The 22,895-nt window shown below is 53.2% G+C and overlaps 6 protein-coding genes across 6 annotated transcripts; 4 read left to right on the forward strand and 2 right to left on the reverse strand.

Annotated features, from left to right (window-relative positions):
* Positions 1-12: 12 nt before the first annotated feature.
* Positions 13-1,116, forward strand: BO66DRAFT_392709 (DUF4870 domain-containing protein). The gene is made up of 4 exons (XM_025647590.1): positions 13-455; positions 521-563; positions 647-749; positions 840-1,116. Exons 1-4 carry the CDS (start codon positions 73-75, stop codon positions 908-910), a joined length of 600 nt encoding a protein of 199 aa, XP_025502721.1. The 5' UTR covers positions 13-72; the 3' UTR covers positions 911-1,116.
* Positions 1,117-1,347: 231 nt separating this feature from the next.
* On the reverse strand, positions 1,348-5,314 carry BO66DRAFT_392710 (formin-binding protein HOF1). Its single transcript, XM_025647591.1, has 6 exons — positions 5,058-5,314; positions 4,534-4,986; positions 4,261-4,473; positions 4,113-4,211; positions 1,985-4,049; positions 1,348-1,916 (listed from the first exon to the last, which is right to left on the reverse strand). The coding sequence occupies exons 2-6, from the start codon at positions 4,825-4,827 to the stop codon at positions 1,747-1,749; spliced, it is 2,841 nt and encodes a 946-aa protein (XP_025502722.1). The 5' UTR covers positions 4,828-4,986; positions 5,058-5,314; the 3' UTR covers positions 1,348-1,746.
* A 1,195-nt stretch (positions 5,315-6,509) lies between these two features.
* On the forward strand, positions 6,510-14,335 carry BO66DRAFT_351958 (CCR4-NOT core subunit CDC39). Its single transcript, XM_025644762.1, has 4 exons — positions 6,510-7,428; positions 7,498-7,822; positions 7,877-13,776; positions 13,834-14,335. Exons 1-4 carry the CDS (start codon positions 6,694-6,696, stop codon positions 13,897-13,899), a joined length of 7,026 nt encoding a protein of 2,341 aa, XP_025502723.1. The 5' UTR covers positions 6,510-6,693; the 3' UTR covers positions 13,900-14,335.
* Positions 14,336-14,503: 168 nt separating this feature from the next.
* BO66DRAFT_392712 (seipin) lies at positions 14,504-16,045 on the forward strand. Its single transcript, XM_025647592.1, has 4 exons — positions 14,504-14,642; positions 14,708-14,892; positions 14,994-15,449; positions 15,514-16,045. Exons 2-4 carry the CDS (start codon positions 14,801-14,803, stop codon positions 15,935-15,937), a joined length of 972 nt encoding a protein of 323 aa, XP_025502724.1. The 5' UTR covers positions 14,504-14,642; positions 14,708-14,800; the 3' UTR covers positions 15,938-16,045.
* Positions 16,046-16,200: 155 nt separating this feature from the next.
* Positions 16,201-19,102, forward strand: BO66DRAFT_392714 (putative acid phosphatase). The gene is made up of 4 exons (XM_025647593.1): positions 16,201-16,254; positions 16,339-17,249; positions 17,305-17,364; positions 17,608-19,102. Exons 1-4 carry the CDS (start codon positions 16,243-16,245, stop codon positions 18,950-18,952), a joined length of 2,328 nt encoding a protein of 775 aa, XP_025502725.1. The 5' UTR covers positions 16,201-16,242; the 3' UTR covers positions 18,953-19,102.
* On the reverse strand, positions 19,103-22,587 carry BO66DRAFT_421207 (uncharacterized protein; the record flags this gene model as incomplete). Its single annotated transcript, XM_025649937.1, has 7 exons — positions 19,103-19,722; positions 19,868-20,172; positions 20,313-20,676; positions 21,244-21,949; positions 22,009-22,093; positions 22,154-22,413; positions 22,558-22,587. 7 exons carry the CDS (start codon positions 22,585-22,587, stop codon positions 19,277-19,279), a joined length of 2,196 nt encoding a protein of 731 aa, XP_025502726.1. The 3' UTR covers positions 19,103-19,276.
* Positions 22,588-22,895: the final 308 nt, after the last annotated feature.

Consider the following 22,895-nt stretch of genomic DNA (forward strand, 5'->3'; position numbering starts at 1 on the left):
CCATCGTCCCGATAAGCTTGCGCGACGTTGCCTGGATTGCAACTTGACTATGGACCCATCCTCCTCAACACCATGAATTTTGCCCCGTACCAGGACGAATCGCCAGAGGTGGAACGTGCATTCTCCCCCTCGCTGGGCGAGGCGCACCGTACAAGACCCTCCAATATCCAGTCCCCGCGCGGCTCTCCAGCCCCTGGTCTTGCATCCCCCGGCCTGCCATCCCCGAGTCACTTTGCCGGTGGTGCTGGTGCTGGTACAGGCAACGTCAACAACGCCAGCGGCCATGGAAACACTGGCTTCGGAAACGACCTCGAGGGCGGCCGGTTGAGCCTCGGCGCCTTCGACACCAGTCTCCCCATCCGCATGGACGTCGAAGCAATGCTGGCATATCTGCTTCTGCCTCCCGCCGGTGGTGTTTTTCTCCTTTTGGTGGAGCACAAGAGCGACTACGTACGGTATGTGCCAACCCCGACAGACATCATACCCTCGCGTCTTAGTCCTGCTGCTAACTGGGATATAGGTTCCACGCATGGCAATCGAGCATGCTCTTCACCGCCATGTTTGTAAGTTTTTCCTTGTCGTTGTTGTTGTTGGTTGCAAACCGGCACTCCAGCCATACGAGGCCATGGGCTCACCACTTTCCCAGATCATCCACCTTATCTGCTCCGGATCAAGCTTCCTATCCTGGCTGCTGTTCGTCGGCGATCTTGCGATGATCGGTTTCTTGAGCATGCGTGCTTATCGCGACGGTAGGGCTGCCCCCCTTCCCCCCCCCTCTCTCTCTTGTCGACCGGGTTTTGCGGTTATCACGCGCGCTGACATCGGTCACCCGCCCACAGTTGATACGCTCGATCACTTTGAGGTCCCTATCTTTGGCCGCCTGGCGAACTCCTTTGTCGATGACGAATGATACCAAACCTAATCTTAGTTTGTGGCGAACCCTTCAAGAGGTTGTCCATTCAATGCCCGCTAGATGGGAAGTCGGGTGCCGGGCCTGCATTTCCCTCTTAACTCTATTCATTCATCTCTTGGGAGGCTTCAGATGGAGTAAAGCTCGTTCCTTGTACAGTGTCGGGTCGAGAACATAATACATAACTACGTTCCAGCGCGCATAAACCTTAGCTTTCCAGTTTTACATGTGTATGCTGTATATGTTTATTCCATACGTTCATCCTGGTTTCTCCATCTTTGTTACCCCGATGGCCAGTTCTTGACACATCGTGGTTACGGGTTCACCTGCGTACACCGGGAATGATTGTGCAGGTAGAAGACCCCGGCCTAGGATCTATGAGGTAGGGACACGGGAGAACATGTACTGAACTTCGTAGCTTGCGGAAAGCTTCCGCGCTCAATCCTAGATTCAGACAATTTCATATTTGGGATAACAACATTACTCAACCGAGCCCCAAACCACAAGGAAAAGAAGGACAATCGCCATATCAATCTGACAAAGAGGTATCGCGAACTCATAAAAGGACCGACTTCCAAACGACAGGGCTTGCAAAGGACAGTAATAGTCGAGGGGCAGCAAAAGTAGGTAAAAGAGTGATTACATGGCTTGGGCGGCAAATGTGCTGGAAGAAGTAGAACCAGAAGGAAAAAAAAAAAGAAATTAGGCACAATCTGGTATCAATATCATGAACGCGTCAATTAGGATAAAGGTCACTGTCGGCTTGTAGGTGTATTGAAATGTTCATGAAATAGCAGGGGTATGGGTCATTGCATAAATCCAGAAGATTGCTGATACTAGATGATCTGTAGATAGTTGCTCGGCACCAATCCGGTTCGGCTTCGAGTGGTTGTGATTTCGGCTTCCCACCAGCCATCATCTTGCAGCCGGATGACGGAAAGCACATCGCCTTTGCTGAAGCCTAGTTCCTCAGGGATAGCGGCCGTGTAACTGTACATTGCTCGAGCTATAGATATGAGTGTTAGGAGGGCGCCTCGTCAAAAGGGCAGCGGAAAAGGAGGAGTCAGAACTTACCGAAATGTAAGATTGGTCTACCATCACGACTGAACTGTCTGCCAGGGTCGGCAACAGCCATTGACCTACTTCTCGACCGGCTGCGTACGCTGGCGTTGTCACCATAATATGACATGGGTCTGCCGCTGTCGCGCCGGGACGCATAGCCATCATTGCTGCCGCCGTACATGTCAGAGGGGCTGGACAGTTGTAGTTCCATACCTCCAGCACTGGAAGGACGAGCCTGCTGTCTGAACTGAGGCTGAGGTGACACAGCTCGTGGGGGTTGTCGAAACTGTGGCTGGGGTGAAACAGCTCGCGAAGCGGCCGCCGTGGGAGATTGACGATACTGAGGCTGGGGAGACACTGCTCGCGGCATACTTGTGGCCACAGAGCCGCGCCTAGAGCGGGGTGTAGCATCAACAGGGCGTTGAGGAGGTGTGGAAACGGTGGGAGACTGCGCATATCGGTTCTTCATGCTATTTGACTGGTACGAGCTCGGGCTCGGGCTTGCTGCTCGACTATACTGGCCCATGCGCGTATCCACGCGGGGAGGATTGACCTGAGGGCTGGCGCTTCGCCTGGGCGCCGGAGATTTAGCACGGGGAGCGTCCTGTGTTTGACCACTGTTACGCCTCGGAGCCTGGCTCGTGCCTCTAAGCATACTCTGGGTCTGTCCAGTATACCTCTGAGTTGTCTTTTGCATCTGGGCTGCAGTAAAAGCGGGCTGCGGTGCATCTAGACGCTTCAATGAAGAATCATTATAAGCTGGAGGAGGTGTTGCGACAGAGCCGGGGGTGGCTGTTGGTGCTGCGACCGGCGGCGGAACCGGCGTAGCGATACCGTGATATCTATCGGCTGAGACTCGAGTCGCTGACTGCTTTCCTGCGCCTTTCAAATCTGCTAAGGCTCGGGCAACAGGGTCTTGCTCCTCCTCTGGTTTCTTGCTCGCCTGTACTGTCTTCTTAGCATCCTTGTCTGGAGACTCCACATCGAACACGTTGTTGCCCACATTGAGCTGGAAATTAGCTCTCGGATCAACGGGCTCGGGGCTACCAGACACCCTGCCCGAGTCTGGGATGGATATAGGTTGTTGAGGCTGAGGAGCTTTGATCGGGCTTGCCTGCTTTGCTGGAGGCTCGTATGAACTGCGAGAGGGAGCCTGAGCTGGGCCCGAATGGCGGTCTTTATCGTGCCGACTCTTGCGACGGAAAGGACTATTGCTGAAGAACGCGCTTCGCTTCTTTTGAACCTGCTTATCCATGCCAGGAAGTGCGACGCCATTGGTCGGTTTGGTCGGAGATTGTCTTGCGCTTGAAGGTTCTTGGCTTGACATCGAAGTCGGATTTGACACCTCACTCTGAGAGTCACGACTCGACGGTCTATATGCGCTGTTTGTCCCTGAGCTGCGTTCGGAGGGAGGCCCCGTCCGGCAGAACATCGTCATGCCATCCGTAGGATAGGCGTTATGAGGTACAGTGCCGATCTCGCCGTGCTCATTAGGATCATAATTGGGCGGTAAGTACCCACCACGGCGAAGATCCAACGGAGCCGGTTGTTGCATAGGTGGAGGCTGCATTGGCTGCACCGGCTGCACCGGCAGCGGCTGCTGGATGGGCTGCTGGATGGGCTGCTGGATTGGCGGCTGGATTGGCGGCTGGATGGGCTGCTGGATGGGCTGCTGGATGGGCTGCTGCACTGGCTGTTGCATAGGCTGAGGATGTGGTTGCTGTCTGGCTTGCGGTGCCGGCTTCTGTGGAGTGACGGTAGCTTCCCTGCTTGTAGGAGACGGAGGCCTATTAATCTTGGCTGCGATCTCAGCATCCGGATCCATACTGGCGTCATAGGCTGAAGGCTGCGGGGATGAACTGCGGTAGGCTGGGTTGATCGTGCGTTGGAACTGGGCTACTGAGTAGCCTTCTTCCTCTGATGCTTCGGAGCTAGTGTCATCGATTCCACCCCGGCAGAAATTGATAAATCTTGGTGGATCTGGTATGTCCTGCCCAGTTCCTCTTTCTTTGATAAAGTTGATTATGTCTTTCTCCACCTCACAATCTTCTAAAGAAAGACGGATTTTCTCGCACGACTGCTTATGCATTAGTCGCTGAGCTGAGTACCCGCAGCAGTCCAAAGAAAACTTATAACTTACAGCATCGTCACTGACGCAAACTGTAGAAGCAATGTTTGCGTATGTCCAAAGACTGCTTTTGGTGAAATCGAGCCTCTCTTCCTCCAGGTCTTGAAATTTCTGGGATTGTGTCAGTCAAAGAAACTCTGAGCAGTCCAATGATCCTTACATCGCAGGCAGATTTCCACTCCTTGTTCCAACGGCCAGTTGTCTCTTCTAGTATCTTAATTGCGGCTTCGTACTCGCTGCTGCTGGATGCTAATTGAATCTGCGTCTTCTCAAGCTTGGCTTTGTTTTTGCGCTCTTCCTGACCCATGACCATGTGACCCTGCGCGAGATATCCTTTAATTCGCAAACAATCCTGTTCGTAACGATCTCTTGTCTGCAACAACTTAGCATCCGGCGTATACTGCGCTTGATGTTAAAACGTATCTCAGCCTACCTTGTTGACGACATGGGTTTGCTGGATTTTAGTTTTAAGAAGGCGTTCGATACCATTCTGAATGATCTTTCTACGCTCTTTAGATCCTCCCGCAAAAGCGATCAGTGGCTCCTCCAGCTCTCTCTTCATCTGTGTAGAAATTGCTGCGTGGGCTTTCGCAATAGCTTCGGTTTCACCGCGGACCGTGTCAAACGAAGAACGCAGTGAGCCGATTTCAGTCGATCCAAGCGGTTTGCGGCAGAGGGCCAGAAGCTTTCGTGCATATTCATCTTCGATCGCGGCTCGAACTGCCATTTTATTAGGTCACGGACGCTGCTGTTGGGATGGATCAAGTTGCGTATGACGCACTGTTATAGAACGTCTTCAATTCGTCGCAAGACGTCTTCGCATTGTGCATCCGATCCATCATTGGCCCGACACCGGCATCATCTTTCCCCCAAAAATTATTGGCAACTATTGGTATAAATTGGCGTTAGCCGCACTATGCCTGGAAGGCTGACAGTGACAAAGGTCAGGTTTCATACACGACATAGCCACCGTTGGCCCATCTGCAACCGTCCCTGGCATTGTGACAGATTAAAGTCCGGTACGACTGTTGAGCTTCGGCCAGCCTGTGCTCATCTGAGTATCGTACGAAGGAATAAGATCAATTAACGACAATATGGGAGACCTTAATGGTGAACCGCGGGCAGAATATTAAGGTGAGTGTAAATTAAACGACAACGACAAAGCAAGATGCAAAGATGGCCCTTGGAAACTGAGAAGGGAAGACCAAATTCCAAGGAAAGAATGGGCAAGGCAGCACAATCAGGCTGGTTCTGGTGGAGAAAGGCCACAAGCTTGGCCCTGGAATGAAAGATGGTTGACGCCGTCATGTTTACAGTTCCGTGTCTCTCGGGGCAACCGGCGCCGTATCACGGGGCAAAGTCAGGCAGCTCTTCCCCAGACCAGCTCATGCTCTTCGCTGTTCCCCAAAGACCCGAGACGTTCCTCGTGGATTTCAATGTATCACATTGAACGCGGACCACTTGTCCCTGTGATAGTATATAGTACTGTACTGTACTATGGTTCGTCATCTGTGATTTTTACTGAGTACCTTGAAGTGTTTCATCATGATCTTGAGCGGTGGGGGCCCGATTTGGTCCCGCTGATGGGAAGAATGTGCCAATCTCATCATTATTATGGCCATCGATCCTCATGTCCCTTTGCAAAATGCTATTCACTTCATTTTTGTCCGGTCTTTCGTCAGGCATATTGATTGCACTTTATAAGTAGTTTGACTGGTGCATGCAGGGGATAGTGCTGAACCCACGTATATATATCACGAAGAGAGCAAGCAAACAGATGTCCCTAAGCTCAATACTATCTGAAGTATTCTAGATATAGGTATATCATCATTTCTCAATTCGTCCCTCTCCTCGAGTTCATTGCACATCATTTTTGCTGCATGCATCGATCCCATCGGATTGCTGAACTTGGCAGCAGGGCTGACTCATCTGTCTCGAAAGCATCCGCATTGGTCCCCATAGTGCACCTGGGGCTCACGTGCCCGACGGTCGGAGTTACTCGCGGGATACTTCCCCCTTCCCCCTCACATCATTCGTGCCTCAGGTACCTACCTGAGTAACTGTACTTCCTTCCCTGCATGAAGCAGAACACGAAGTCCTCTCAAGTCTTCCTCACTCACTACAAGAGGTACTGTACTTACTAGGGGCGTATGGCTACTAGCCCAGTACCTTAACCATACTACCTAGCAAACCTGCGTAGCTCGCCCAGGCCATTCTACACCTCCAGTCCGGTGCTGCTCGGAATTCCTCCCTCATCTAAGTTACTCAGTACCTCCAGCAGAGCCGCCCAGGTTTCCCGCCTAAGGCAGACTAGTGTCGACTCCTCAGGCAGCTCCACCTGCCTGCCCCGTCCACTCGACCTCGCTTTCTGCTGCCCGTCATTCACACCCATCCCGAACTTCCCATCCACTTGTGCCACGAAGCAACGTCCTTCTCATTGTCATCGGTCTTCGCTTCGCCGCTGCCAGAATTCGTCGATTTGTTGCACATCTACGATTTTTCTCTCACTTGAGTTAATTCCCATTGTCTATTTGTGATCACGAATAATAAAAATTTGTCGCTCGCCTTCAGATCAAATGATCGCGTCTCCTAGATGACCTTCCCTCCCCCTCCTCCTTCCTCCCAATCGTCGATTGCTTCTGGCACCGATAAGTCATCTTCGACAAGACCGGCAAGGTCACAACAGCAATCTGCTTGGGGTCCAACCGTGTCCCAGTCTAGTGTTCGGCGTGGGTTGACTCCGCTTGCGACCAACAACCTCGCATCATCCTCGATTCTCCCCTCAGCCTCTCGCGGGCCACCACAGTCCAGTAGCCCTGGTCCCGGTGGTTCGACCTCCTCCTCTCTCACTACCTCTTTTTCCGCCGTCTTGAGTTCCGCTAGGGGTCTTCCCGTTGGCCGTAACGCGCCCTCGCCAGCCTCCACGCCGGCACCTTTCACCTCCTTCCAATCTGGCTCACAACAGCACCAGCAATCCGGACAAACTCTCTCCTCGCCCAAATTCAGAGCTCATACCCCCTCTTCAGGGTCACATCTGGCTTCCGCAGCGGGATCTGTTGCGGGTGGAGGAGGCTCCGGGGGAGGCGGAGGTGGGACGGGATCTTCCAGAGGCGCCACCTTCTCTCCGTTGTTGGCTGGTACAACCGTGAACTCACCTACAGGATTCCCATCCGACAAACCGGGATCAGCAGCTTCGGGCGCTGCAGCTCACGCAAGCCAGTCTTCGCTTACTAAGATATCTATTGCCCAAGTTTTCCTTCTCCTGGATTCTATCACAGAGAAGGAGGGTAGAGAGAAGTGGGAAACAAAAGCCGCACAGATCCATAAGGTAACATCTTCATTCCTTTGGCGCTTTCGACCATTCAGAGGTTATCGCAGTACTGACTGGTTTGTATAGCTCGTAGAGTCTAACGGCATGGAGGTCTTTTCGAAATACTTTCGACGCTTGCTCACAGGCAATGCCCCGCAGATATTTCCCGGGGTAAATAAGTCTGTGGAAAATGCCGGCAACTACCCACTTTTGGTGCAGGAGATGGAGAAGGTCCCCCAGGACATAGAGCAAGCGCAGAAGATCGCAGAGACAGTGGATACCTCGGAAGGCGATATCTTTCGTGACTTTGACCTGTCGACGTTTTTGGATCATTTCAAGCTTGATCCACTTGTGAAAGTATCCTTAGCTCTGGCATTTAAAACCGCAACCAAGTCAGATCTACGCGCGAAAGGTAAGTAGCTATCGCACCGTATGCGGGCAGATGCTAATCGGTCGGTCTATGCAGCTGATGCAATCCTCTCAAACTCCGTGAACCCTTTCCTACAAAGCCTCGCGAATCCTGCCAAGGAATACAAGAATTCCTTCATTGCAATGACCATCGAGCGCTTTATATTGTATCCGCCCAGAAACTTCACTGACGACGTGAAAGGGAAATTGGTATATGCTGCCAACTTACGATACCGCAATGTGCAGAAAGACGTGCCGTTCGAAGTCGCATCCTCCCTCCAAATGTTCAACTTCCTCAGTCCAAAATTTACGCTCGTTCGTCAGCTTCATTCAAAGGGACCGCGGGCGACCTCGAGCCCAGAGGCTGTGACTGAAACGATCAATGCAGCGGGTTCTGATTGCTGGAACGAAGACCACGTAGCCAGCGCCCTTCTCTTCCTGGTGCTCTCACAGTATTGGCGCGAATTCTCGTTGGAGACATTTTTGAGCGCAGTCCGATCACACTATGGCGAAAAGCAGATTAATTGGCCGCTTGTATTCCGCAACTTCGACCGCGAAGGCCTTAGGCTTGAGACCCAGCAATTCACGAAGCTATACGCTGTCCTACTAACGGTGGCTGCGGAGGATTCATCCCTGGACGTGCAGAAACTGTGGGGCGGAGACTGGGAACACCGCGATACCCAGATGTCGTTCCTGACGGCGTTTGTATCCTCCCGGGTAGATGTCTCCCAGATTCCGAACTTACGCGCCACTTTCCCCGATGACTTTTTCGCCGATGGTTCTGAGCTTGTTCGCTTGCAGGGAGAACGCGCGGCAAAGTCACCTCTTCGGTCTCTGGACGCCATGAGAGCCATCTTTGACTTGGCATTGTTCTCTAATGCTGCATGGTCTGCTACTGAGAGTCAGCTGCTGATCAAAGCCGTTGTCCAGTATGACTTACCAGTCTTTCTATGCTCAGCACTATCTCTCCCCCAGCCCTGGACCAGTGTTCAGCAAAACTTCGTCCTTCGCACCCTGATTGTCTTCGTTCTGAAGCAAGAGGAAGGCTATCACCTCGCACTCCATGGTGCATGGCAGCAGGATCGTCAGTGGGTTGCGGAGCAGCTCTTCACCACTTTCACTCAGGATCCCACCTCCACTGCAGCAATCTACGAACAGGCTGTGGAACTCAACTGGCTGGATTATCTCCTCGGTTACACGAATGGCCTCGCCATGGACCTTGCTTGTTATGCTCATCGCAAAGGTCCATTCGATTTGGAACAATGGGTCCGCAATGCTGCTCAAAAAGGTCCTATGGATATGGGTAGCCTTCTGTCCAAATTCCTGCGGATCAAGGCGGAGGATGAACTCCATGTGCAGAGAAAGGAACAAGTTGCTCCACAAATGGTCAGCCTTTCAGTAAAGACTGTCTACACTTTACTATCGGTTCTCGAGGAATACGTTGGTGATCGTGAGAATCTCACCCCCGTGCAACGGATTTGCATTCAAACTTACCCCAGACTCATCAACTATGGAGAGGGATTCGATGACATCATTGACGCCAACGGCGAACACGGGAATTCCTTGCCCGAGGCTGTTGACAAACAAATGCAGGAGCTATTCGGCAAGATGTACCATGAGGAACTGTCTTTAAGAGAAATTCTTGAATTAATGAGGCGGTACAAGTCTTCCCGGGAGCCAGCCGAGCAGGATCTCTTCGCCTGCATGGTTCACGGATTGATTGACGAATACCACTGTTATCATGAATATCCCTTGGAGGCATTGACCAAAACGGCGGTCATGTTTGGTGGTATCATCAACTTCCGCCTGGTTGACGGTATCACGCTGAAGGTCGGACTGGGTATGATTCTGGAGGCGGTGCGAGAGCATGAGGTTCATGATCCCATGTATAAATTCGGTGTCGAGGCGATTGAGCAACTGATTAACCGCCTTCCCGAATGGGCTGGCTTCTGCCACCTTCTGCTACAAATCCCCAGTTTGCAGGGCACCACGATCTTCCAGAAGGCCGAGGAAGTTCTGCGCGAACAAGGAAGCCAAGTTCGAGATGACGGTGGTAGAGTCGAGTCTATTGCTGGACCTTCAATGAATGGCAACCTCGAGGAAACTGTGACGTCTGATGGAGCTGCCCGCAAGTTCGTTTCCGTGCATGTGGATTCCCCTCTTCGACCAGAAGTCTACTCGGATCCAGACGAGGACATACAGGACAAGATCCTCTTTGTTTTGAACAATGTTTCCGAGCAGAACATTGATGAAAAGCTTCGTGACCTGACTGATGTTCTTCGTGACCAGCATCACCAGTGGTTCGCTGCTTATCTCGTGGAGGAACGGGCCAAGCTGCAGCCTAATTTCCAGCAGTTATACCTGGATCTTCTTGATCGCATCAACGACAGGATGCTGTGGGCTGAGGTTCTGCGAGAGACATATGTCAGCGTATCCAGACTGTTGAACTCCGAGGCCACAATGAATTCATCCACTGACCGAGGGCACCTTAAGAATTTGGGTGCATGGCTGGGTTCTCTGACGATAGCGAAAGACAAGCCCATCAAGCATAAGAATGTTTATTTCAAGGGGCTTCTCCTAGAAGGGTACGACAGCCAGCGTCTGACGATTGCAATCCCTTTCACCTGCAAAGTGCTTGTTCAAGCCACCAAGTCTACGGTCTTCAACCCTCCCAACCCTTGGCTAATGGACATCCTTGCTTTATTGATGGAGCTGTACCATTTTGCTGAGCTGAAATTAAACCTCAAGTTCGAGATTGAAGTCCTATGCAAGGACCTTGATCTTGATCACAAGAACATCGAGCCGTCTGTCATCATCCGCGACCGTTCCGCTCATATCGAGGACGCGTTGTCTACAGCTAACATTCCTGATGGGCTGGAAGCGTTTGAGGACATGGCTCTCAGCACCCTCAACCAAGGCATTCGCCACGAGAGACTTTCTCCTGCTGCCATCATGTCAACACTCCCGAGCTTGGACAAGATCCTTGTCCTTCCATCGACAGCTAGCAGCATGATTGATGCGAATGTTCTTCGTCAAATCGTCCACAGCGCTGTGGAACGTGCTATTGCAGAAATTATTACACCCGTGGTAGAACGCTCTGTCACCATCGCGTCAATTTCCACCGTTCAACTAGTGTCCAAGGACTTCGCTATGGAGCCCGACGAGGAAAGGGTGCGACATGCAGCAGGAATCATGGTCAGGCAACTTGCCGGTAGCTTGGCTCTGGTCACTTGCAAGGAGCCTCTCAAGGTCAGCATGACGAACTACATTCGGATGATTCAGCAAGAATACTCCGAGCAGCCCATGCCCGAGGGTCTCATTCTTATGTGCGTCAATGACAACCTCGACGCCGCGTGTGGCATTGTCGAAAAAGCCGCCGAGGAGAAATCTCTGCCGGAGATTGAAAAGGTCATTGAACCTCAGTTGGAAGCTCGTCGCCGCCACAGGGCTGCCCGCCCCAATGAACCATTCATTGACCCTTCTATGAATCGCTGGGGCCTATTTATCCCTGAACCTTACCGGCAAGGCGCTGGTGGCCTCAACAAAGAGCAACTGGCCATCTACGAGGAATTTGCCCGACAAGCACGCGGACCTGCTGCTGTTCACGTGCAAAATGTCTCTACTGACTCTGGTCGGCAGCTTCCAGACGTCCTTCAAGAACCATACTCTCCTATCCCCAACTTATCTACCCCTGCTGAACAACCTGCTGTACCGCACAGGACTCCTCAGGCACAACAAGACGCTCGCTTACAGCAGCCTGGCCTTGTTGGCGCACAATCCCAGCTTAATGGCTTTCTCGAGGCGCAAAGCCCTCGCGAAAAGGTTGAGGCCATCGTGTCGGAACTCCAGCAGGCTGCTCGAAATGCTCCGGAGGAGCGTGTCAAAGATCTTGGCAGAGATAGCACTGTTTTGCAGGAATACAACCAAGCACTCCGTACAATCCTCGCTTCGCCGAACGGAGAAGAGTTGGCCAGACTGACATGCCTGCGAATTTGCACCAGCCTGTATGCGCAGACTCCAAGCACATTGGAGATTGAGGTTCTTGTCCATTTACTTGCGAAGCTGTGTGACATGTCGACTCTAGTTGCACGTTACACCTGGGCAGTCCTATCCGAGGTCGATGATGAGCATATGTTCCACGTTCCAGTCACCGTTGCTCTCATTGATGCGGGTCTTTTGGACATCCGTCGTGTCGATATGATCCTGACGCGGCTTATCCTCGACAAGAGAATCCCTGCTCTGGAGGTTCTCTCCAACCTGATGGACCGCGTTCTTTTCAGCGAAGAACCTTCCGCCCTGAGATCTGACTTCTCCGGCAGTTTGGAAGCCATGAGCCAGTGGCTTGCAGAAGACTCCAACCTTTCAGTAGCAAATGAGATTATTCGCAAGCTGCGCGAGTCCGGCATTCCCGAAGTTGTCAATCCTCTTCTCAGTGACAAAGCGAGATCCAAACGAGATCAGATGGAGTACATCTTCAGTGAATGGATTGGCATCTACAAGGCTCCTGGCGCAATCGACCGCACCTATTATTCGTTCTTGAAGGACTTGCATCAAAGACAAGTTATGGATAATCAAGAAGATTCTGCTTTGTTCTTCCGTCTGAGCATTGACATCTCGGTAGCAATGTTTGACCACGAGTCGCAAAACCCCAGTGGTAGCCTCGATGAAGCATTCCTCTACATTGACGCTTTAGGCAAGCTTGTTGTCTTGCTCGTCAAGTTCCAAGGAGAGTCGGCAGGTGCCGCAAAGACAAGCAAGTCTGCTTACTTCAACTCGATCCTATCGCTTCTCGTGCTTGTGTTGAACCATCACTATGTTATGCGAGGTGAAGCTTTCAACCAGCGCGTTTTCTTCAGGTTGTTCTCCAGTATCCTTTGTGAATACTCCATGAACGGACTCCAGCATAGCGATCAGCACCAGGATATGATGTTTGCTCTGGCCAACAAGTTCCTCTCCCTCCAGCCTAAATACTGCCCTGCTTTCGTCTATGGATGGCTTTCTCTCGTCTCTCACAGATTCTTCATGTCTGGTATGCTGAACATGCCGGAACGGGCAGGCTGGGGACCCTACTGCGAGATTATGCAGGCTCTCCTTTCTTACATTGGCGAGCAGCTGAAGCCGGCAACCATTTCCTATGTGGCCAAGGATCTGTATAAGGGCGTCCTTCGAATCCTGCTCATCTTGCACCATGACTTTCCCGAGTTTGTGGCAGAGAATCATTTCCAATTCTGCAACGTCATTCCTACTCATTGTGCTCAACTTCGCAATCTTGTTCTCAGCGCCTATCCCTCCTCGTTCCACAAACTTCCGGATCCGTTTAGAGAAGGTCTCAAGGTGGAACGTTTGGAGGAAATGCGGGAGGCTCCAAGAATTGCAGGCGATATCGCTGCCCCGCTGCACCATGCGAATATAAAGAGGGTCGTTGACAGCGCGCTCCAGACCACCGCTGTGCCCGAATCATCAATTCAACAAATTAGCGATGCAGTTTACAACCCTCCGACCAAAGAATCCGGTCTCTTCTATGACCCAATCAACGTCAACGTGGTGCTGCTGAATGCTCTCGTCCTCTACATTGGGCAGAACGCTGTATCTGCCAACAACTCTCAGGGCAACACTCGGGCGGCATTCGAGAATTCTGCTCATGCTTCTCTTTTGGAGAGTCTTGCGAAGGCTTTGCGTCCGGAAGCACGGTACTACCTGCTGAGTGCCATGGCCAATCAGCTGAGGTACCCCAACAGCCACACTTACTTCTTCAGCTTCGCTATCCTCCGTCTCTTTGGTGCCGATAACTCCGAGCAGGATGAATCCGACATTCGCCAACAGATCATCCGTGTTCTTCTTGAGCGACTTATTGTCCACCGTCCTCATCCCTGGGGACTGATCATCACCCTCCAGGAGCTGCTTCAGAACCGAAGCTACACCTTCTTCCGCCTTCCTTTTATTCAGGCTGCGCCTGAGGTAAGTTCCCTCGTCTGCTGCCAAGTAGGTGGCATTATCGCTAATTATGCTGTCCAGATCGGTCGTCTCTTCGATGCTCTGTTGCAGCACATTCAACAGCAGAGCCCGCGGGCGATGGCATAGACCTTCACGGGCATCTTCTCTCGATTACTTTCTCATATTATATTAACATGACGTATTCTATCATGCCTCGATGTCTTGCATTTGCCGAAACGACTTTCTGTCATGGTGTTTTGTCTGTGCCGCTCACGACATGTAGCACCAAAATACGGATCTTTCCTGGGGTGTATGATTTGAAAGGGTTTCTTTATCTGGTGGCTTGCTTGTTTAATTTATTTGCTTTTTCGGTTGGGTTCTGGGAGAGGTTGCATTTCTAGGACTTGTAAACATGTTTCAACGCTATATGGTACTTACATTATTTTCCCCTTCTGCCTCTATCCTTCTTCTTCTCTGTGTTGTCTATCTTATTTTGGTGATGCTCTTTTTTATAACTACTTTTCACAGTGGTCTGTAACAATACGCGGCGATATAAAGTATGATCCTCTGGGTTATTGTGTGCATGCTGTCGGTAGTCACCACTATAATGCCTTGTGCAGCTTTTTAAGTTGTTGGTTGCTTGCATGTTTACTCCCGTAGAATTTATTGTGATGTACGGAGTACGGAGTAGCTTGTCCCACCATAAACAAGGCGGAAAGCATCCACCGCCCTGGTTGTCACCCGATTACGTCGCCGCGCTCTTTCCATGCTTTCCCCTCATCAATGCACCCCTTCCTCGGCTCAAACTTCTCAGACTTGAAGCTATGGATGTTAAGCGTGTATTAGATGAGGAGCCAGAGCATGGGACAGGCGCTGTCTCGAGGGCCATGGTGAGAATGTCCCCACTAATCTAACTACTGACGTGGGCGCATCAGCTAACGCGACAATTGTCTAGAATTCGATGGCAGAGACAGTGCGTCCACTTTTGTCTAAGCAGGCTCAAAAAGCCTACCTGGGCACTCTGCTTTTTGTTCTGACAGCTATATGCATGGTGTTCATCTCTGCATTTGCGTATGCGATCTTCTATTACAACTTCATCCCGCAGGTCGGGCTAGAGCGCATTGTTCACATGCAGTTCGAGTGCGTCCAAGACCCAAGGCTCAAGTTGATTCTTAGGTGCCTTAGTGAGGCAGCTGCCGGAAGGAGTATTTGTGGCTGACTGTCTTCTTGCTTGCTCGTAGTGATGGCCATCCCTGGGGAGTCGCGTCCTTGGGTTCGGATTTGGTATCTCTGCAGATGTATGATGTGCAGGTAGAGCTTGAGCTACCACGGACCCCCTCAAATGTCGCTGCTGGTAATTTCATGCTTGACCTGGCGCTCTACTCTCCGCCCTCAACATCTGCAGAGACGGGGTTGAATACGTCGACTACCCTGCTCTCCCAATCGCGCCGCTCTGCTATTCTCACTTACGCCTCCCCTCTGGTCGACACAGCGAACAAGCTGGTGTTGATGCCATTCTACGTGCTTGGATGGAATCGAGAAGCAGAGAAGTTGCGGGTCGGCATGCTAGAGAAGGTTCAATTTCCCCGTGGGCAACGAAACGTCCCGTCCAGTTTGCGCCTGGAGATTCATAGTGCGGAGAAGATGCAAGTTTACAGGGCTAGGGTGACGTTCAAGGCGACATTCACTGGTCTACGGTATGCTTCGCTCGCTTCTTTGCAGCAGCCTGGCCTATTCATTCTCAGACTAACAATGGCTTAGGTGGGTAATGTACAATTGGAGGCTCACGTCCTTCGTCATCTTTGGCTTCATGTTCTGGAGCGTTTCCATGGTGACTGCGGGGATGGTGTGGGCTCTGCTGGCCATCGCCTTCCACCGCCCGAAGGAAGAGGGGAAAGATGTCGTCGTCATAACAGAAAGTGGCAGTGAAGTGCTTGTCAAGTCGGAAGACACTGATGAACCATCCTCTCTATTCGATGTTCCTTCCGAAGCTTCTCATATCAGGGGTACGCAGATCAAGAAAGAGGAAGATCTAGACGATGAGGGGAGCGATTCGATTGGGGATATGGACGAGGATCGTGGCGCAGAGTCATCGGATGTTTCAGGGACTGGAACTGGACTCGAAAGTGCCCATGCACGAGGGATTCAGCGACGACGGAGTCATCTCACCAGGGCACACTCCTAGCAATGGCCATATTCGCTTGTGTAATAATCAGTCGATACCCACTGCAGACATGTGGCTTGATCAATTTGAATTGGATGAACTGCAAAGCTGGATTGAGTTAGTTCATGATGACCATAATTGTTAATTAGTTAAGTTATCGATAACGAGACAAATCGGAGCGGCAGGTGGATCCAGCCTGGTTCCAGTTCGCAAGGAACGACGAAAAGGCGGGGAAATCTGCCGTGATCTCTCTCCTCTGCCTCTCTGCCCCTCTTCTTCACCTTCTTCTACTCAACTCCCGTCGCGCTACCTTTGGTCTTGCTCCAATGCATATTCTAGTAAGCACATCAGCTATCCTGTCTATAGCACGCCATCAGTCTTTATCCATCTCAGTCCAGGCTCACGGGGGTTTTCTACAATAGGTTGTCAACGACGACGGACCGCCGTCGAACCAGTCTTCGCCGTATATCCATTCGCTCGTCGTCTCGCTGCAATCGGCCGGACATACTGTTTCGGTAGTATTACCGCATCAGCAGCGATCATGGATTGGTAAAGCACACCTGGTCGGAGCAGCGGTAAAGCCCACCTACTTCCGGCCTGGGACTTTGCACAAGGACGATGGAACAACTCACGAGTTGCCCCACGGTATGAACGAAGGCGACGACGAAGAATACGACGGCGATGAGTGGATCCTTGTCGACTCGACGCCGGCTAGCTGTGTGCAGATCGGCCTATACCACTACTTTGAAGACCGCGGTCCGATCGACCTGGTCGTTTCTGGGCCGAACTATGGCCGGAACTCGACAGCCCTCTTTGCCATGTCCAGCGGAACGATTGGTGGCGCCATGGAGGCCGCGGTCTGTGGGAAACGTGCTATCGCTCTGTCATACGCATTCAGCTCGCGTCAGCATGACCCCATCGTTATCGCGGAGGCTTCGCGGCATTCGGTCCGGTTGATCGAGTACCTTCACAAGAACTGGGCGGAGGGAGTCGATCTATACAGTGTCAATGTACCTCTGGAGCCTGGTGTGAGCGAGGCCAAGGTTCTCTACACCCAGATGCTCGATAACCGCTGGTCGTCTGGCAGCTGCTTTAAGGCTGTTGAAGCATCTGCCTCGATGGACGGCCCGAGTGCGCATGAGCACAAGCTGCGGGAAGAAGGCGAGGGTGCTGGGAAAGCTCTGGCTGCAGAAGGGAGCAAGCCTTCGATCAAGCGATCTCGCATCCAACACAAGCACTTCGAGTGGGCGCCCAATTTCACGGATGTCTACAGAAGCGTGGATGAGGGTACGCCCGGAAATGACGGGTGGGTTGTGAAGGAGGGAATGACTAGGTTTGTGGTGTTGAGTTCCGTGCTCTTGTCGACTGTTGCTAACCCCTCGCCGCAGTGTGACGCCGTTGAAGGCTAATTTCATGCACACGCCCGGTATCGAAGGGGAGATCAAGCTGTGAGTGATTTGTGTGATTTATTGCGCGGCAGACGAACGGCCGAATCTATACGACCCGAACTGCATTACCTGCACATATCATAGAGAAGAGCTTGCGCGCGCTTGTCAGATATTCGAGAGAGCTAGTCTATGCCTTCGGCGCCTTCCTCTTTTTTTCTTGTCTTTCGCTTCCCTTTCAATTCTACTTGCAGTGCTTTTCATACCGTGGGACGGCCGGGATTCTGATAGATCATGTTCATGTAGACCGGATAATAATGAGCCTACATTATATACCATCGTGGACAGCGACAATCCATACGTCCAGAGTCTCATGGAGCAGGCCCTGCAGCGTCGCCTCGGCGCCGGCCAAAGTCGCACCATCTCCTCCCTGGCCGACCTCCCGTCCCCCTCCGCTCCTGTGTTCCAGTATCGCGAATACGAACGGCTGGATTTCGAGCACGCCATGATGCACTCCTCGTCGTCCCTCGCGAACGCCTACATCATCCGCAAGGCGCTGATCCGCAAACACTACCTATCCAACACCGTCACGAACTGGGTGACCAAGCACCCGGACAGCGTATTGTCCAAGCACTTCAAGTTCGCCTGCGACTTCGAGCTCGACTACGCGGAATTCCTCGACGACGCCCTCCTGGAGGCCTACGAGCTCCGTGAGAGCCTCGAACGCAACGAGACCCTACCGGAGTCCGAGAAGGAATGGTGGATCCTCAAAGCCGGGATGAGCGACCGCGGCAACGGCATCCGGCTGTTCAACAGCGAAGACGGACTCCGCGGGATCTTCGAAGAATGGGATCCTGATTCGGATGACGAGGAGGAAGATGAGGAGGAGGAGGAGGAGGAGGAGGGGAGTGACTCGGGGCGTCCCACCAAGCCCGAGGATGACGACGACGACGACAACGATCACGGCGTGGTCACCTCGCAACTGCGCCACTTCATCGCGCAGCCGTACATCGACCCGCCGCTCTTGCTCCCCTCGGCCGCGAACCGCAAGTTCCACATCCGCACCTACGTCCTGGCCGTTGGCTCGCTGAAGGTCTACGTCTTCCGGGAGATGCTGGCCCTGTTCGCCGCGAAGCCCTACTGCGCGCCCGGTGACGAAGAAGAAGAAGGCGACGGGGTCACGGACCTGGCCCGCCACCTCACCAACACCTGCTTCCAGGACGGCGGCAGCGCCAACGAAGGCAGCGTCCGCCGCTACTGGCAGCTGGACGAGGCCGTCCCGGGCCTCGCGCCGGACTGGAAGGAAACGCTCTTCGATCAGATCTGCGCCGTCACCGGCGAGGTCTTCGAGGCCGCCGCCCGCGGCATGATGGTCCACTTCCAGACCCTCCCCAATGCCTTCGAGCTGTTCGGCGTCGACTTCCTCGTCGATCACACCGGCAACGCCTGGCTGTTGGAGCTGAACGCCTACCCGGATTTCGCCCAGACCGGCGAGGAGCTGAAGGATCTGGTCGTGGGGCGTCTGTTCGAGGAGACGGTCGATGTGGCTGTCAAGCCGTTCTTTGGGCTTGGGGGGGAGGCGACGGCGGCGGTCAATGGGACGGACTCGATGAGGCTGGTTGCTGATTTGGAGTTGGGGCGGAAAGATTAGGATAGAGGATGAAGAGGAAGCCAGAGGTGTGTCTGTGTGTACTTTGCTAGAGGCGTTCGCGTGAGGGTTGTTGGATATATGGACGAGGGTTTTAAAACAAAAGTTTGAAGGGGGATATTTAGACGTGGAAAGGAGTTTTGCTTTTCTGGGGCCAGTACATACATACATATACTCTAGATAGCACAATCGGATGTATCAGTATAGTGTTCTTGTCATTTCTAGCGAATCTGTATGTGGATCTCCGAATCGAACCGTGAGGGAGCTTCATTCACAGTTCCTTTGGATCCCATCCAAGGCGCGTATGCGGGGGGAGAAAAGAAATCATCACCCAAACCGCTGCTTCGCCAACGTCTTCAACCACCCGATCGTCTCCTCCTCTTTCGCGCGATACTTCTGCAGCCGCTCCTCCCTCTCGGCCGCGCGGGCGCGCATGATCTCCTCGCGCCGCAGCTCCCGCTCATTCTTCTTGCGCTGCTCGCGCTCCCGCGACTTCTTGATCGCCTCCAGCTCGTTCTCCCCGGACCCCATCAGGTCCTCATCCGGCACCGCCGCGGCCCCCGGCGACCCGCCGCGGCGCGCCTCCGCGAACGCCCGGTTCGCCTGCGCCGCCTCCTGCCGCTTCTCCATGCGCCGCTCGTGCGTCCCCGGCTCCGCCCGCGGCGCCACCTCCTCCTGCATATGCCGCAGCTCCGCGCGGTGCGAGCGCACCTCGCTTCGATAGTGGGATTGCGAGTCCTGGCGCGCGGTGAGGGCGTCTTCGCGGGCTTGTTCTGTTTTTTGAAGGGTGGGTTAGTTCACTTGTGGTTTTTAACATCTCGCTATTATGAGCTTCCCTCCGGACAGAGACTATGGATCTCGCAGTGCGAGAAAGCGGATGCCATGCTGTGCGTCTGGGGTGGTTTTGCGTTGGCGTACCTTTCCTCAGTTCCAGGTCCTGTATCGTGGGGATCGTGGGCCCGGACAGTGATTTGTCGGGTTGGGGGAGGGTGGGGCCGTAATCGTCTTCTTCATTGTCTTCGTTGTCGTCGGAGTCGTCGGTGTTCTGGCGATCTCGTTCGGAATGATGTCGCTCAGTCTGTTGGTTGTGGGCGGTGGAGGTGGAGGATTGTGGCTCTTTGCCTGCAGGAGGAGGAGGAGGAGGAGGAGCGTTGTCGAGATTTGACCGCGCTCGCTCCAGCATTGCGGGATCGTACCATCCCTCTGCTAGTTCGCCGTGGTTCCTGATATGTTAGTCTTAGAGGTTTATTGTTCCCATGTGATTTCTGGGCAAAGGGGGGGGGGGAAGCGGGGTGTGCCTTCGCCAAGCAAAAGTATAGAATAGCAGGCATGGACGGGACGGGACGAGAGGAGCGCTAGGTACCATTTGCGGATGAAACTCTTCCAGCGACCCTTGACTTCGTCTTCCGGGAGGTCCTCGAGGTAAAGACCTTTCTGGATGTCGAGGTACATGGCGAAGAGCGGGGTGAAGGTGGTTAGGTCGTGTTTGGTGAGTTCGCGCGATCCATAGGGGAGGACTCGGGGCGCTCGGGTTGCTTGCGCTGTGTCTGGGGTGCGGTGGGAGGAGGAATGATGGTGGTGACGGTGCCGGCGATGACGGTCTCGGTCTCGGTCTTCGTCTTGGTTAAGTCGGTCGCGGTGGGTGTCTGTATGGCGACGGTGGTGGTCGTCGTGTTGGTCATCGTGACGATGGCGATGATGGTGGTGACGTCTGCTTCGATGTCGGTCTGTTCGGTCTGTTGTGTCCGGGGAGCGAGTGCGCGATCGGGTGCGGGAGCGAGGTCGAGAGGCTGGATCAGTGCGACCGCGATGGTGATCTCGAGGAGACATTGTGGTGGTGTGCTTATGTTGTCCGTAAAGGGCGGGTGAGAGAAGCTGATCCAGATGGAAGTTGGGGAGGGTTGCCGATGGCGGAGTTGAAGGTGCCAAGCTTCGGCGGCCGAGGCGGCGGCGTTGGTGGAGAGTGTTGAGGTACACAACATACTCATTCCTACTAGACACGATTTACACTAATAAGATAATTTGAGAGTACAGTATCGGCCGATCCATCATTTGCTCTGCGCTAATCAAATCTGGCATGACCTGGAATCTCTTGTGCTAAATTTTTCTTATGCAGCGTCTACTATACAAGTGCGAGACTGTGACTCCCAAACGTACAATCGCTGCATCATATTCATCTTCATGGTATCAATGACAGCCCTACCAGGGGGACTCGGAATAAATTGAATGACAAAAAGCTTCGCATGAGAATGTGTAGGGTACTGTCTAGCTAGCTGGGGCGCTTTGCGGCTCACTGGCCGTGGTAGTGGCGGCGGAGTTGTCGGCGGCGTTCGATGGCGCCGGGGAGGCTGTTTTGGATCGGTTGGCAGCCGCCATCTGCCAAGCGGGAATAGAGGCAGACCGACCGAATTGCGAAAGAGGGTTGTTGCCCAGGGATGCAGTACTGGCACTCGGGCTCGGCTGAGCGGATTGCGACGGCTGTTCAATCGATCCCGCAGTCGATCCATTTGTTGCGTTAGAGGCAGAGGCCGACTCCTCGGCTGGCCGTGAAGCAGTCGGAAGAGGGATGCCGCCCACAGCCCGTCCAGCGATGGACGAGCTGGCGCCGCTACCACCGCCACCAAGTCGATTTCCCAGAAGAACTTTCAAGCTCTTCAATTCGGTGCTCAGCTCCTTCAAACGATTCTCGTTGCCTTCCCGAGCACTCTCCATAGCCTTAGGGATGGCGTCTTTCAACGATTTAACTTCGTCGCTAATGCGGCGGGTCTCGTCGTCTCTCCGACGGGATGCGTTCTTCATATCGGAGACAAGAGTCTCGACCTCTCTGAGAGCAGCGTCGAGTCGCTCGGATCGCTCTTCTTCTGCAGACTTCAGGGCGGCTGTGTCGGTGGAGAGTTGATCGATAAGCGTAAATGCACGGGAGAACTGCTCATCAATATCCTGCTTATCTTGTTCCAGCTGTGGTGGGGTAGGGGGTGCGATCAAGGGTGTGATATATCGCTTGATCAATGTCAGCTCCTTCCGCAGCACGGCTGTAGGTTAAATACAGAAAAACTGACCTTCGTGATAGTGTACAGCCCATATCCGACACCACCCACAACAGTAGCCATAATAAACCAATCCCGCCAGTCCCGCTTTGGAGGTCTGCCGTGACGACGAAATTAGTATTCCCGAGACTATCCTCCGTGGCGGACAGCCACTTACTCTGGCGGGGGCTGCCATTGACCATACGATGGGTAGCCATATCCCGGAGCGGGTGGTTGAGGTGGAGGTGGTCGATAGACTGCTTGTTGGGAAGAAGGCTGATAGCTCGAAGATGATGTCGCCGCGGCCGCCGCGGCCGGATCTTCACCTACTCGCGAAAGAGCGACATCGATCTCTTCTTTCGTTAGGTTCTTTGACTGCAGGAATGCGACTCGCTTTTCGATCGGCGAAGAGGCGACAGACGGATCTTGGAGAACTATCTTCGAATTAGAGTCCGCAGCAAAACGAATTGCATTGCAGTGCGTCGATGATAACCTACAGGTGATCTAGGATGTTGAGGATGACAGTCAGCTCCGATTCCGGCAACCGCAAATGACAGATGAGGATTGAGGCAATAAACCTACAGCAGACGAGATAAGCTCCTCGCGAACCATGATGACGGGTCCACCAGGGACTCTGTTTCGGTTGTAACGAAACGAGAGTCTATCGAGCGACAATGTGCGCAGTGAGTGAGAATTGAAAGAGACAATGAGACGGAAAGCGAAGTGGAAAATTAGTAGGAGGAGGAGGAGGAGGAGGTGGAGGAGGAGGAAAGGGAATTGGACCTCGGAAGTTGGGGAGGGGAGGCTAGGACGGTACTAGGAGGTACTGTAATAAAGCAACTAATCACAGCCGGTACCGCGGCGGACTCGGCGTATCCCCAGAGGGGCCCGTGATCATGGATTCAGGAAGTTAGTTATCT

Source organism: Aspergillus aculeatinus (genome assembly GCF_003184765.1).
Source record: "Aspergillus aculeatinus CBS 121060 unplaced genomic scaffold BO66scaffold_31, whole genome shotgun sequence".
NCBI lineage: Eukaryota > Fungi > Ascomycota > Eurotiomycetes > Eurotiales > Aspergillaceae > Aspergillus > Aspergillus aculeatinus.